Source organism: Pseudorasbora parva, chromosome 12 (assembly GCF_024679245.1).
Source record: "Pseudorasbora parva isolate DD20220531a chromosome 12, ASM2467924v1, whole genome shotgun sequence".
NCBI classification, from domain to species: Eukaryota; Metazoa; Chordata; class Actinopteri; order Cypriniformes; family Gobionidae; genus Pseudorasbora; species Pseudorasbora parva.
Window position 1 is genome coordinate 43,022,634 of NC_090183.1, and position 15,174 is coordinate 43,037,807.

The following is a 15,174-nucleotide window of genomic DNA, read 5'->3' on the forward strand; positions in this document are numbered from 1 at the left end:
CTAGGGCCACATTGCTTCTGACAGCAATGGCTTTTAAATGCTCTGCTGGTCAAACAATGGCATTGACTTATGGTTACCCATCCCTGTTTTCTCTGTGTACAAGGGAAAAGGGACCACACAACCATACACCGTTCAAGGTCGTCACCTGACAACAAACTTCTGACCTTCGTTACGAGTGATGGATAACAGAAACTCTTTCATTCCGACAAATGATCAGAAAATTGTATTATACAAGTACAGAAATAAAAGGATTACTACATACAGGAGATGAGAATGTGAGCGATATGGGGACAATGAAAAATGGGCATATTGAGGGATAAAGGGAGGATGGAAAGTTGAAGCATTTCACTTTAAGAGGTGCTGTCTGGGTGGAGAGACACTGTGTGTTTCTGACAGGCGATCACACAGCCTTCAACCATGTATGTCTGTCAAATTCAACAGCACACACACACACACACACACACACACACACACACAGAGCGAGAGCGAGAGAGACAGAGACTTTTAGACACAAAGACTGCAATGGTCTTTCAGTCAAACAGAATTTAATGCAAAGTGAATTTAGGCTCCCAAGCTTCAAAAAACTGAAGGGTGAACAGGTAAAATTAAATTAAATAATATCCAAATTGGAAAATAATAAAAGTATTAACATCACAAGGAATCAGGATTGCCTTTGATATAAAGGACATCACTTACTTAAAAAAAAATTTAAATACAAACAGAAACTTTACTTCATAGTCTGAACAGCAAAAACAACTCCCATAAGTGACATTACTGCCCACATTTACATCAACCCTATTGGGTGATCATGAACTAGCCCCACCCAGACATGAGGATGGAAAAACATTTTTAAAAAAAACTAGTGTTTTACAAAAGAACTATACAGTTCCTTCTCAAAAAATTAGCATATGTGATAAAAGTTCATTATTTTCCATAATGTAATGATTAAACATTAAACTTTCATGTATTTTAGATTCATTGCACACCAACTGAAATATTTCAGGTCTTTTATTGTTTTAATACTGATGATTTTGGCATACAGCTCATGAAAATCTAAAAAAAATAGCATATTTCATCTGACCAATAAAAGAAAAGTGTTTTTAATCCAAAAAAAGTCAACCTTCAAATAATTATGTTCAGTTATGCACTCAATACTTGGTCGGGAATCCTTTTGCAAAAATGACTTCTTCAGTGCGGCGTGGCATGGAGGCGATCAGCCTGTGGCACTGCTGAGGTGTTCCGGAGGCCCAGGATGCTTCGATAGCGGCCTTAAGCTCATCCAGAGTGTTGGGTCTTGCGTCTCTCAACTTTCTCTTCACAATATCCCACAGATTGTCTATGGGGTTCAGGTCAGGAGAGTTGTCAGGCTAATTGAGCACAGTAATACCATGGTCAGTAAACCATTTACCAGTGGTTGTGGCACTGTGAGCAGGTGCCAGGTCGTGCTGAAAAACCAAATCTTCATCTCCATAAAGCTTTTCAGCAGATGGAAGCATGAAGTGCTCCAAAATCTCCTGATAGCGAGCTGCATTGACCCTGGCCTTGATAAAACACAGTGGACCAACACCAGCAGCTGACATGGCACCCCAGACCATCACTGACTGTGGGTACTTGACACTGGACTTCAGGCATTTTGGCATTTCCTTCTCCCCAGTCTTCCTCCAGACTCTGGCACCTTGATTTCCCAATGACATGCAAAATTTGCTTTCATCCGAAAAAAGTACTTTGGACCACTGAGCAACAGTCCAGTGCTGCTTCTCTGTAGCCCAAAGTGTCTTGACCTGGGGAATGCGGCACCTGTAGCCCATTTCCTGCACACGCCTGTGCACGGTGGCTCTGGATGTTTCTACTCCAGACTCAGTCCACTGCTTCCGCAGGTCCCCCAAGGTCTGGAAATGGTCACCTCTTCTCGTTGTGCAGCGTTTTTTTTGCCACACTTTTTCCTTCCCACAGACTTCCCACTGAGGTGCCTTGATACAGCACTCTGGGAACAGCCTATTCGTTCAGAAATTTCTTTCTGTGTCTTACCCTCTCGCTTGAGGGCGTCAATGATGGCCTTCAGGACAGCAGTCAGGTCGGCAGTCTTACCCATGATTACGGTTTTGAGTAATGAACCAGGCTGGGAGTTTTTAAAAGCCTCAGGACTCTTTTGCAGGTGTTTAGAGTTAATTGATTCAGATGATTATGTTAATAGCTCGTTTAGAGAAACATTTCATGATATGCTAATTTTTTGAGATAGGAATTTTGGGTTTTCATGAGCTGTATGCCAAAATCATCAGTATTAAAACAATAAAAGACCTGAAATATTTCAGTTGGTGTGCAATGAATCTAAAATATGTGAAAGTTAAATTTTTTATCATTACATTATGGAAAATAATGAACTTTATCACAATATGCACAAAATCACAAAATTGCTCTTTGATGAGGAGGGACAACCAAACAAAGCATGGACAAAAAAACATTCTGTTTTCCTGCCGAGGAACAGATGCATGGTTTTGTCCTGTTAATCAAAGCTCTGATTCTTTAACAGCATTCTGTCCCACCGAGTGAGTGTGAGTGTGTGTTCGTGTGTGTGTGTGTGTGTGTGTGTGTGTGTGTGTGTGTGTGTGTGAGTCTGAAAGTGTGAATGCATCACTGGGAGTGTGTTCATCGAGGCATGTAAACCAGAGCACAGACATGTAAGTCAGCAGAGGGCCCGAGCGAGGCTTTAATGAAAGCAGCGTGTCAGCGTAAGGTGTGATGAATTTGGGAGACATGGGAGGGGGAGATCGAGAAAGCAGAGGGAAGAAAAAGCAAGAGGGAAGATGGAGACAGTGGGAGAAAGGAGGAGCAGAGGGCTCTTAGCAGTCGGGTCCCCAGTGTGAGAGTGTGATTCCGGCAGCTCGCGGCAGGAGACTCTAAGAGGCTATAGCTTTGCTTTATTGGAGCCTGGAAATCAGTAAACAAGACTGATGTGTGTTGGGATAGGCTGCTAAATCCACTACTTCACTCTCCATCATTTCCTTCTACCTGTCTTTTTCTGTCTATCACTCTATTTTTTGTCTATTGTCTCTTGACCTGTCAATCTCATTTATGGCAGTACTATAGGCTGATGGATACCCAGCTTCCCTCATTCTCTGTATCTCTCTGAGTAAAATTTGAACATGTCACTGATATTGTTGTTTAATGTTCGAAACCTCCAACTCGGCATTTCCAAATTACCAGATAATACTTTATTGCCACTTTAAAATGGAAGAATGTCACTAACCTCTTATACAATGCACTGTTTTACTATTCCTTCCAGCTAAAACTTGGGAGTAGGGCTGCATTATTTGGAGAAAAATATCTAATAACTGTAATTTTTCTGGACAAAAATTGTGATTTCATCAATTCAAAAAAGCTCCAGGTTTGCTGCACCTGTTTGAAGGGCTGCACATTTTGTCAAAATGTTTTGCTGTTTATATTTACCAACACAACTATAATAATAATAATAACATAAAATATAAAATATGTGTGTGTGTGTGTGTGTGTGTGTGTGTGTGTGTGTGTGTGTGTGTGTGTGTGTGTGTGTGTGTGTGTGTGTGTGTGTGTGTGTGTCCATAACTCTATGAAAAGCTTTATACAGTATAAATACCTCATTCATTCATTCATATTCCTTTTAAGTGATACTATATATACTATAATACAATATTTTGTTCAATTCTGTTGTTTGATTATTGTTTGATTTTTACTCAATTTTATAAATGATGTGTTCTTTAGTTATATTAGTGGCATTTGGTGAATAAATCTGTTCAACAACATCAATTAAGATTCTCAATGTTTTTGTGTCATAAAAACACTGCTCTGATTGCATAAAATGTTTCCATTAATGAATTAGTTTGTAGTGTAATATTTAGTTTAACTACTTTAAATTATGAGCAACTCAAAGATTCACTCAACACTGTTTTTTTATGTGTGTGTCTATATGATTAAGTGCATGTGTAAGTGGGTGTGCAAGTGCTTGCCTAGAGCTCCTTCCCTGTCAATTCCTTTTCAATTGCAACCTTTTCCGCCCCACTTTCTAATCTTAAAGGGTAGAAATCAGACACACAATCAAGCACTGCTGCCCATGAGAGCCCTCAAATCATCACAAAGAACAAAAAAAGATGAAAAAGTACAAACCAAAGGCTACAAACGCCATTTACCCTCGTCAACCATCTGTAACATGCACATTAACGCAATACTGCCCAGACAACCTATAATTCAGAACTCAATTACCATTCAAAAAAGTGCACAGTATGCAGAGGGACTTTGGACACCCAAGTGGACGGCTGCACGGAAATCATTTGTCATGATTAAATGACAGCTCTTTTGATTGGCTCTGATTTATTGACAACTCTGGGCAATCAGAGGTTAGAAATAGTAGGAGAAATATCAGAAAAACATTGGAAACAAAAGAGAGAAATAGTGAAATAACACTAAAAATAAGGCCATGGGCTTTCAAATCCATCAAATCCATCTGAAAATAAATAGCCTCTGTGAGTTCATGAGGTCCATAAAAGATTTCAAAAAGATTCATAAATTAAACACATAGGCTAGCAAAGCTATAAACGCAGTTTAAACCATTCAAAATGTTCCTTCAAAGAACAAACTAATGACCCCAAATCTCACAAACTAAAAATATACAGATTAATACATTAAAAGGGATCTTTCACCCAAAAAGAACAATTCTGTCATCACTTCTCTCATGTGGCTCCAAACCTAAATAATTTTTTTTTTCTACCTTGGAACACAAAAGCAGATGTCCAAAAAAACATACTATTGCACGTGTTAATCCCAAATGCACATCGCTGCCTAAAATGAGACGGTTTTGGCATCAAAGCCACTATAAAGTTTGACTACATGAAATAACTCTAACTCAAAGTACTGGTGCACATTCCCTTGCTTAACATTTTAAAATCTGGCATGGGAGGGATGATTGGTCTCCTCTCTGTGTGAAATAAGAGTGTGTGCACCTGGCCACAACATCTCATTCATGTATTTTCCCTGGAGGAGCTTGTCTCTGAAGCCCTCAGAGGGTGGCGGTAATGAGAGGAATGGATTGTATTGATGCTGGTGACCTGGAGTCCACGGAGGAATAAAATGAAACAGTGGCGACTGACAGGCTTCATTACACTTCCTGTAAGTACACATTAAGGTACCCTCATATCCACCTGAGTCGCCTTTCTCTCTATCTCTCTACCTTTTCTTGTTCTGCCCATAGAGATAACAAAATACAAATGAGACCTCCATATTATAGCAAATGATTCGCCTAGGCAGTAATTAGACTAAATGGAGAGCAAAAGGAGATGCGCATTTAAATCCAAGAGATTTCTTCTGACAAAAATATTCTAATAATCTCTCAGAGACTCTTGCCAAGATACTAAAGTCAACATTTAAAAATCTCAATATGACCTAAAACGTAGCTCATAAATTCTTTCAAGACCTTAGTATGATTCAATACTCTTACTATACATCAACAGGAGATCAATAGGAGATCCATTTTAGGAGGTATTCCAGGAGATGAAGTTGTCACAATTCAATTATGTGGATAAGCTATTGAGGCCCTCAAAAAAAAAAAAAAAAAAAGGTTTCCCACCTGTTATTTAATTTTTTTTAAATTCTGAATTCAATCATCATGGAATTTAGGATGCTCTACACTGGCAGCAATCTGAATAGCATTTATTACACAAAGAAGCACGCTTCCGAAAATCCAAAAGCAATATCTAAGCGATTTTAACCAGGACACAGACCATGCGGCGCCTATGACATCATACCCATTACTCTTTATAGAAACCATGGAAACCCCAAAGCCGCTTTAATATGTGTTTAATTAGACAGGTGAGCAACTGTTTGGATCATTGATGGACAGAAAACTAATGATTGTTCTCCAGCTCAACACAGTTAGTCTTATTGTTTAAATCTGGTGTTCTTGATTTACCGCACAGAGTACCATGTTTTACCATGCCTAATATGATCTCGCTCACTGCAGTGTGAACAAGTGTCTCATAGTAGAGACAGAGTAGCATTATAACATCACTTTAACACACTGTGTGTGTAATATTATAAAACAGCACTGTACCGTTACCACACATATGAGTGGATGTGGAGCTCCACCTGCTTCATACTACAGTAAAGGTAATAAATCTTTAATAAATCAGCTCCATGAATATGATTTCTGTCCACGTCCCGTCTGATTCTTTTCCACTGGCTGTAGAGATGAATACAACAACTCTCTCTCCCATGACCGTGAAATCCTGGTGTAATCAAGTTTTGAATAAGCGATCTTACATATCATATTACATATTCTGCCTTTAATGCAATGACTTTACTCATCAGCAATTGGCTCTTTTATTTAGAAGGCGGGATTTATCCTGCCATACTTTCTACCATTAATAGTAATATGTATATCTATGTACATCTAAAAGTATTTGATTTGGTCTCTTGAGCTTTAAAAGAGCAACCTCTGAGCAATGCATTTCTCCTATGGGGCACACTCTTCAGTTGCTCCTTTTCATCAGGTCTTTTGCATCATGTGTATAATTCACTGAACACTATATTAAGTGCCGCCTACAATCAGAGAGGAGAGACTGATATCTGCGTCTCCACAGGGCTTAATGACGGAAGGATCATGCCGCGGCCCAATTTCCTCCCCTGATTAGACAATCAGATCCTGATGACATCAACATGCGCAGATGGTGCTTCTTCAGCCGTTTATTTATTAATGAGTGCTTGTGTATTTTTATCAGATGGGGCCTGATGCTAGTGCCCCCAATAGAGAAAAATCGCTAGACTTTGATGTTTTCGGCTAGATTTTGTTTGATGCTGTTGACGACCTCGTTTCCTGAAAACAGCATCAACTGGTTTTGCTTCAGGACCCAGATTTTACTTTGGACATCAAGTGGTGACTCAATACAGTGTCCTAAACAGGAATCACATTATAAAGCATTGTACCCATTCTGGCAAAGGAGTAATCCTAAACATCTAGTGCTTTGAAAGGAACTTACAACCCCCCAAATTGATCATTTATAAGGGTGTTGCATCTTTCCAATGGAGCGTCTGGAAGCTGGAGTGCTTTGGTGTCAGATGTAGTGTGTAGGGAGCAAATGGGGTTAAATAAGCTGATGCAGTTGTGTAGCTGACTCTATTGTCTTTAAGGGTGCTGTGAGACAGAGGTTGTTGAGCGCTGCAGGAGATGGCTGAGTGAGAGTGACAGCGAACTTGATTGCCATTTGTCTCACTGTGAACTACTGCCGAGCTTCAGAGAGAGATGGACTGAGAGAGAAAGAGATCGACTTTGAGACAGACTGGAGGCCACAGGGTTTGAAACTACCCTTTTCACTTACCAACCAAAACAAAAATATCAGAAATAAACCAGATTATCAAAGTCACACCTTAGATTTAGATATATTTATTATTAAATCTAATTCAAAATCATTAGTTGAGTTTACATGGACCATAATAATCAGATTGTTACCGGACTAGTAGTACAACCAGAACAAAAAATCATCAGAGTGGGCATGTTAACATTTGGGGCTGAACAGCTTGCGTCAGCTCAAACCCTTTTTTGGCATTAAAAAAACGACTCTTTAGGATTTTACGTTGAAACGGTGTGGACAGAGTTATTTTTCCAGCTGACCTTATTGCATATGCGTTTGTAGGAGTTTCCCTTTCAGATGCAGTATTTACGGGAGGAGAGTATTTAAATCAATCATGTAAGGTGATTTACTGGGGTTTGTACTCGTCAATTAACTGGTGGTTGTGAAGTGGAGCAATCCCACCAATCCGTGCTTCGGACTATTATCAGGCGCTTTGTTATGGGACGGGAATGGCCGGCTTTTCTGGGGTTTTTTATAAATATAAGCAGCATGGCATAGCGATTCATGTGCTTGTCTTAGCCTAATTAGGTAAATATTAAGTCTGCTTTTTAAAACAAAGAATTAGTATGCAACAACAATGGGAAACGCTGTAGATTCATACATATGTGCATGTCAAAAGATGAAATCCAATCAGAAGCTTGTGAGGTGTATGCACACATCAAACCAATCACTTTATTTATCGTTCATGTAAACACAACTCTCTTCTAATTGCCTCTTAAACTTTTAGAGTTCACCTGCATGCAGTAAAGACTAGCCTGACAAGCGAGACTCACATCAAGATGTTTGGTCTGGAAACTCCCCATTGACAGCTCAATCCGAGAGGCAGGATAAACGGTTGTCTTTCAAACTCAATCTGCACGCAATTGGATAGCGCTACAACCAACCAGAGCAATAAAGGTGAAGCGGAGCTGATAGATTAAACATTCGCCGTATCCGGTCAGCAAAACTCCGAACACATCTTCCCTTCTTAAGAATGACTTCAGTGCCATTCTTTGTTCTATTCTCAGAGAAAAGCTTAACTCCAAGTCTTCCGCCAAAGCCGATTCGAAAGACCGCCGTTCGCCAGCTTCTGTGTTTGCTAGTAGCAACTAGCGCAACTCGCCCGTCATTATGTTAAGCCCCGCCCACCGACTCTATACACGATGTGATTGACCAGAGTTTGGTTTTTACAGCTCAAACGTTTATTGAGAGTTGCTAGACGATACTTGCGGCAAATTAGATTTGCTGCCGATAGGTGCGTCTAGAGTTCTAGGCTAATTGAAGACAGTAGTAAAGCAGTAAATGTCTTGGACATGCAGCCTTTATGAAAAGGCTATTTTTGAAAAAGTTTTGAAAAAGTAGCCTCTTGTGCCGCACCTCGGATATCTCACATGCAGGCTCATCGCATTATCGCTTATCACTCATCTCATTCTGTACTTGCATTCTCAAGTTTAAGGCAGCAGTCCAAAAGAGTGAATCTAATCACCATACAGGACAAAGTTCACTTCAAGAAAGAACAAAGTGGCATCAAAGAGTCTGAATTAAAGGTATTTGCACAAACAGAAAGAGAAAGGGCAAAATATACTATTTCTCTATCTGAAGCATATTTATTCAAGCCACAAAAACTAACCTGTTACTAAAAATGATTTTTAACAGCTGGAGTCTCAGTTGGACAGACGGCAAGTGGTGTCGCTGGTGTGTGTATGTTCATAGAAAACAATGTTTTAAAATTTTAAAGATGTAGAATTTCTCTCAGTATGCAACCCACTTTATGTTTTGTTTTGCTAATGTTTCTGCTTTTAGGGGAAGGGCTCTGATAGCGATGCCATGCAAAGTGATAGAACATAATTTATGAATCATAATCCAGCAAATTGGCCAGTGTTGATATTCGTTACCCTCCACGGTGGATTTCCACACACATTTGGCGGGTTGGTGGGTGTTAATTTCAAACCCTGCTTCTCCATATAACAAGAGGCCAATAGAGAGAAGGATGAGGGGGGAAACATGAACAAAATGTAGTGATATGACTGAAGAAAATAGATCTTGGGAATGGCTGAGGAGCTGGAAAAGGAACGGAAGGAGTTATCTTTCACGTCTTATTGCACTTAAAGGAGTAGTTGATAAGCTTTTTTCGAAGGCTTGATTATGTTTATGGGGTGCACTGTAACATGGGTTCATGCTTTGTTTTTTAAAACATTTTTTAAAACATTATTTTTCACATTATTTAGCTTTATTGCACACCACTGTGTCCCTTCTAATAAAAACTGTCTGTTGTGAAATACTCAATGGGCTCAGATTGATTAGCAGGCCCAGTATGTTGTGATTCGCTAACCGCTAGTGCACGTTATCCAGAAATGTCACACCCCTTACCATTACAGGTAGTTGTATGTGCTCAGGTGTATTGTAAACACTGTTTACAATATTGCCTTATCAATTTAAACCCGAATCAGGCCCAGAGAATATTAGTGAAGAGGATCGAGCAGAACCTGCTCAAGATAAGCTGTTACAGGACATCTCAGAATGGTATGTTTTGTAGTTGTCTCATACTTTGTAGATATGCTGTTAATTGTAAATGCTACTACTGTTTATGTAAACTTTTGATATATGGTTTTAACCTTATTAAAGCTTTAGTATCGCAAAATACATGATTGCCTTGAAGCCTCTTTTTTTTCATATAGAGCACTGTTAGTTTTGTCTTTATACAACGAGTATAGCCAAATCTGTCACCAGAACGAATAGACTATGATGAAGACTAACCATGGATTTATTACAGTGGCCATATCAAACACAGAACTATGTTTAGCTTGCCTGTATTTACACTGATCACTTAAACGACTTTTAAACGGCACTTAAACACCAACATTTGAAGTTCGCTAGTGGGGTTAAAAAGAAGTTTGTAGGTGTTTGTCGGATAAGTTTTGTTGAATTAGTAATAAGGTAACTGGCTAGCGGAGCCAAACAGTGTTTCCCTTTTGCTACAGCATAAAAATAACGATAGAAACTATTGAACAAAGATATCAACAAAGAATAAAACATATTGGGTTATGGCCCAAAAACAACAACTCCGGCTTTTAAAGTGGAAACTGCTCCATCTTTGATGACAAGTTTTTTTGCAAATCTGGCATTGAACTCTTTTCTCCATAAAATGTGCAGCACAGAGAGCTATTTTTGGATTATAATGTTAGTTAAAAATACATTTTAACCATTGTTCCCTAAGTCCAGCATTCATAGGAAAGCAGAACAAAGAGGACTGCAATCGGGGTGAAAATGACAGCGCTTTAATGGCATGACAATAAAACTATAACTCTTCCTCTTCTCAACATGGCCTTTGTTGCGTATTCCCGGGGGCGGGGTTTATGTAAATTGTAGGGTTGGTGATGTCACTAACCCATGAGAAGCTTGTTGTAATCCCTAACGGCAGTTTGTTGTAGTCCTTAAAGAGCAATTTCTTAAAAAGTAAATATATCCTTTGGTTTGAACTTTGAACGTTGTGACTTTGCAGATGCTGTTTATGTCCAAACAGCAATATTACACACTAACTTAAGTTAAAAAAGTGAACTCATAATCAACCACCCCTTTAAACTGTCAAATACGCAATACGTCAAAATCACACAAAGCTCACATAAGCACAATCGGTTATGTCTGTGCACGTAAACAACAGGGGAAAAAAAGAAAAAAAAATTACATGTGTATATTAGATCTGTGTCTAATAGTGCAGAGTCTGCCAGCAGTCATGGGCGGGGCCTGTGCAATGTGACATCACATTGCTAAAATCTGCAAACAGCTTATCACACTGAGGCCACATCCACACAAAGCCAGAGCTTTCCTTTTAATTTGTTAATTATTTTTTTCTTTTTCAAAAATCCTTGAACAAGAAAAAAAATTCCTTAAACAGGGCATCGTCTCACAAGAAATATCTGCGTACACACCACACCACTTAAACCGACTCAAAACGATGTAGTATACATGCCAAACCAGTATGTGGCACTGTAATTCTGCCAGAGAGATACATTAAAAATGGAGAAGACTTGGAGCATGCTTGTGTCTGACTAGGGTCAAAACGTGGGGTGATGACGACATCATTTCACAAAATATACAGATTGGCGGTACACACGAAAACACAAGGGTGTTGTTTTCAGATTTATCCACTCTGGGATCACTCTGGTTTCAGGCTCCCAAAATGGCTGATTTGTCAGAACAAAATGCAGATACGATACAAAAAATATGCTTATGATTTATGGGGACTAAAAAAGAGGAGTGGGTGGATTTTTACCATTACAGTGTTGTTTTGTACACACAGTGCCGACACACATTTATGTCCAAACATCATGTAAAAGGGAATTTTGCATAATAGGTCCCCTTTAAAGGGATAGTCCACCACTTTTACATATTAAACAATGTTATTCCCTTAACTAAGACGAGTTGATACATACCTCTCTCGTCTCAGTGCGTGCACTTAATAAACTTCGCCTTGGCACAGTAAAAAGTCACGCCTGAAAAATCCTCTCGCCCTATTGACTCAAATGAGAGGGTGAGGGGAAGATTTGAGGGAGGATTTTTCAGGCGTGACTTTTTACTGAGCCGAGTCGAAGTACTCTCAGAAGTGCTATTCCGCCATACATTATTTTTTCCTTTTTAACCCGCTTAGAAAAGCGCCACGTTTTATATTGTGTCACCATACTTGGTCGTTCAACTACTCATGTAACTGAATTTAAAAAGGGAAAACGTGGAGGTGTTTGGTCGCTTCTAACTTGATCTCTGTTTGGTACCATAGTGAATGAACTGGGCTTAGTGGGCTAAACTAAATGTTATCAGATCGTCACCGCGCGTCAGAGCGATTAAGTGCACGCACAGAGACGAGAGAGGTGTGTGTCAACTCGTCTTAATTAAGGGAATAACAGTTTAATATGAAAAAGCGGTGGAGTATCCCTTTAATATAAGAAAAAGAGAGAAAGAAAGCAGGAAAGAGTGAGGCGTGTAGGTGTATCCCTTACCTGTGGGAACGGCCGCGTCCATGGAGGGTCTCTCCCAGGTGTTGACTTGCTCCCAGGCGAAGCCATTAGTCCCCAACGCCACGCTGTAGCCACAATTACTGTAGTGTTCTTCAAACGAACAGCTGCCTACAGAACACACACGAGAGAGAAGAGGGGAAGATGGCATATGTCAACATGATTAAGCCACGGAGTGCCATCATTACTTCATCTTTGCTAAAAACACGATTTTCCACCGCATTAAGCTTTATGCTAGCCGGGAGCTAAGGATTAGAGACCCAGGATGAAATAGCACTAATTAAATGTACTCATTTTAACACATCTTCTTGTCTCGTAGCTTTGAGAGAGGGTTTATTTAAGCAGTAAAGGTGCAAGAGGGTATGCTCTATTGTGAATATAGACTAAACAACAAATACTTTGATATTATGCAGCACAACCTTGACTTACTGCTTTTATGCAATGGTTACCACATAATACAAAATATTACAATCCCAAATTTGTATTAAAAATTGCTTTATCAAGCTAATGGATATACTCAATGAATATTTATTTATTATATTACATGGCAGTATTTGCTGTATTCAACTTAATTTCGACAAAATCCAAAAAAAAAAAAAAAAAAAAAAAAAAATGATTAGATTATTTTAATTTTAATTGAAATTACAAAATAAAAAATTTCTGATACATTATGATTATCTAGGACCAAATGTGAAACTGTCATAAAAAATAAATAAATAAACAAATATTATATATATATATATATATATATATATATATATATATATATATATATATATATATATATATATATATATATATTCACAAAAATAATTAAAATAAATAAATAATTTAATGCAAATATAATATCTTAATTTTTTTGATCTTGATGAACAAATAGACTTTTGTGCACCGATGAACAGGTTTTCACATTATACTATACTATGCCTGGAGTACTGTATTGACCAATCAGCATCTGGGGCGGGAACTATTAATACTTCTCATTTCCTTTCAGAATATTTTCTTTCCTGAATCTTCGCAGGGTGGACTGAACGCGTCATACAGCCTTATTCGAGTAGACATTGTTTCCATTCGACACAAGGCGGAACTCGCTTTAGCTTGTGTGCACGTTAACCGCTCAGATTCAACATGATGAAACTTCTGCCTGCAGGATACTTACATTTACATTCCTGCATATTTCAAGGACCAAATATTCACTGCCATCTTAATTTGCCCCTGCGTATTAAGCTACACAAGAGGATTAAAATGCTACAAAAATAATTAATTTGCCACGAGCACCGAAAGGCGAAGAATCCTACAATACTAGCAAGATTCGCAAACCACATCAAAGGTATTCTGAAAGGAAATCGCACAAACGTAAAAAACAACAATTATAAAATATTCAGAATTTTCCAGGGGGAGCAATCAGAAGGCCTATGGTGATCTAATGAAGGAAAGAATTAACCAGTCAAAGACGTGATTTTGTGGAACACGTCTGCCCGCTGGGGTTCAGTTCAGACAGCAGCTGAAGAAGAAATGAGGTCTCGTGTAGTTTATGTAACTCTCGATTCCTAATTGATTTTGAAGTGTGCACACATTCACACTACCACCCTGCTTGTCCTCAGCCTATGCTGGGAAAAGAAGACGTTTTCATACTCTTTAAAATAATTAAAAGTACCAAACAATTAGCATAGTGTAATAGTGCACATTTTTATACTGAATTTTGGTTTTGTTGAGGCAGGATGTTTAGGTATTCGTACACATTTTGTACACACATAATAACAGTGTATCGTTTGAAGCATCTAAAGTATAAAAAAGCCCTTTGTCTAACTTTAGAGATTACTTTTTAAATCTGACTTTTATGAGTTTTATTCCCACAGGTGACTGTGATAAAAACACAAACCTGTCGCAGGACTTTAATTTAGCAATAAATAATGGAGAAACTTTCACTGTAAATTTTCTTTATAAATGGCAAATCTATTTATAAATGAAATTCAAATCAGACTAATAAAAATAAAATTACGTAATTTGCATTCTTTGTATTGCTCACAAAAGCTCAATCGGTGTAAAATATAAGTGAAACTATTATGATAAAACAAACATGTCTCATCCATTCTGTAGAAATCACACGCAACATACAGTCAGACAAAAGGTTCAATAGGGTCCTACAGGGTGTTCCAAAAAGACGGACCCACACTGTTTATTGAGTCAATACGTTTTATTCATGGGTTGCAGAGATATAGTGATTTCAAATCGGGTCTGTCTTTTTGAGACACGCTGTATAGAGAACCCTTGGATTATTGACTCAAAGAATGCTTTATGCCAAAAGGTTCTATATGGAGAAATTCTTAAATGACTGCACAATACTTTCAAGTGTAATGGGTTATTTCCAGGGCTTGACATTAAGTTTTTTATCATCAGCCACTGTGACTAGTGGTTTTTCAACGTTAGTAGCCACTCAGCATTTGACATCGGTACCATGGGGAAAAACTATGGGGGAAAAACCCATGTAGATATTTTTTATATTACCTCATAATTTGGCATGAGGAATATTAGGCTGCTGTCACTTTAGGACCTGACGCATGGATTCATTACACATGCGTTTTCTTTCTCAACTTTTGAGAAAAGAATTTACTGTGTTTACGTGAATACTTGGCAAGACCGGAATTTTGATATTATTTTGTGTGTTCAGTATTACCTTACTGTTTAAGTACAAAAAGCAAGCAAAAAGAACTACATTTCGCGCTTAAAGGCAGCTTTAGGTGCGCACACTTTGGAAACGAGCACAAAATCTGTGTGAATAAGTACAATTATGCGCAATATATGCAATC

At 38.4% G+C, this 15,174-nt stretch overlaps 1 protein-coding gene across 15 annotated transcripts in view; it reads right to left on the bottom strand.

Moving 5' to 3' along the window:
* The window catches only part of ptprt (protein tyrosine phosphatase receptor type T), a 318,020-nt gene that overhangs the window by 239,328 nt on the left and 63,518 nt on the right, over nt 1–15,174 (bottom strand). For all 15 annotated transcript variants that reach the window (XM_067460396.1, XM_067460402.1, XM_067460403.1 and 12 more), the window contains exon 2: nt 12,350–12,475. In XM_067460396.1, the coding sequence (XP_067316497.1) occupies nt 12,350–12,475 (126 nt within the window). The remainder of the gene's footprint in view (nt 1–12,349; nt 12,476–15,174) is intronic.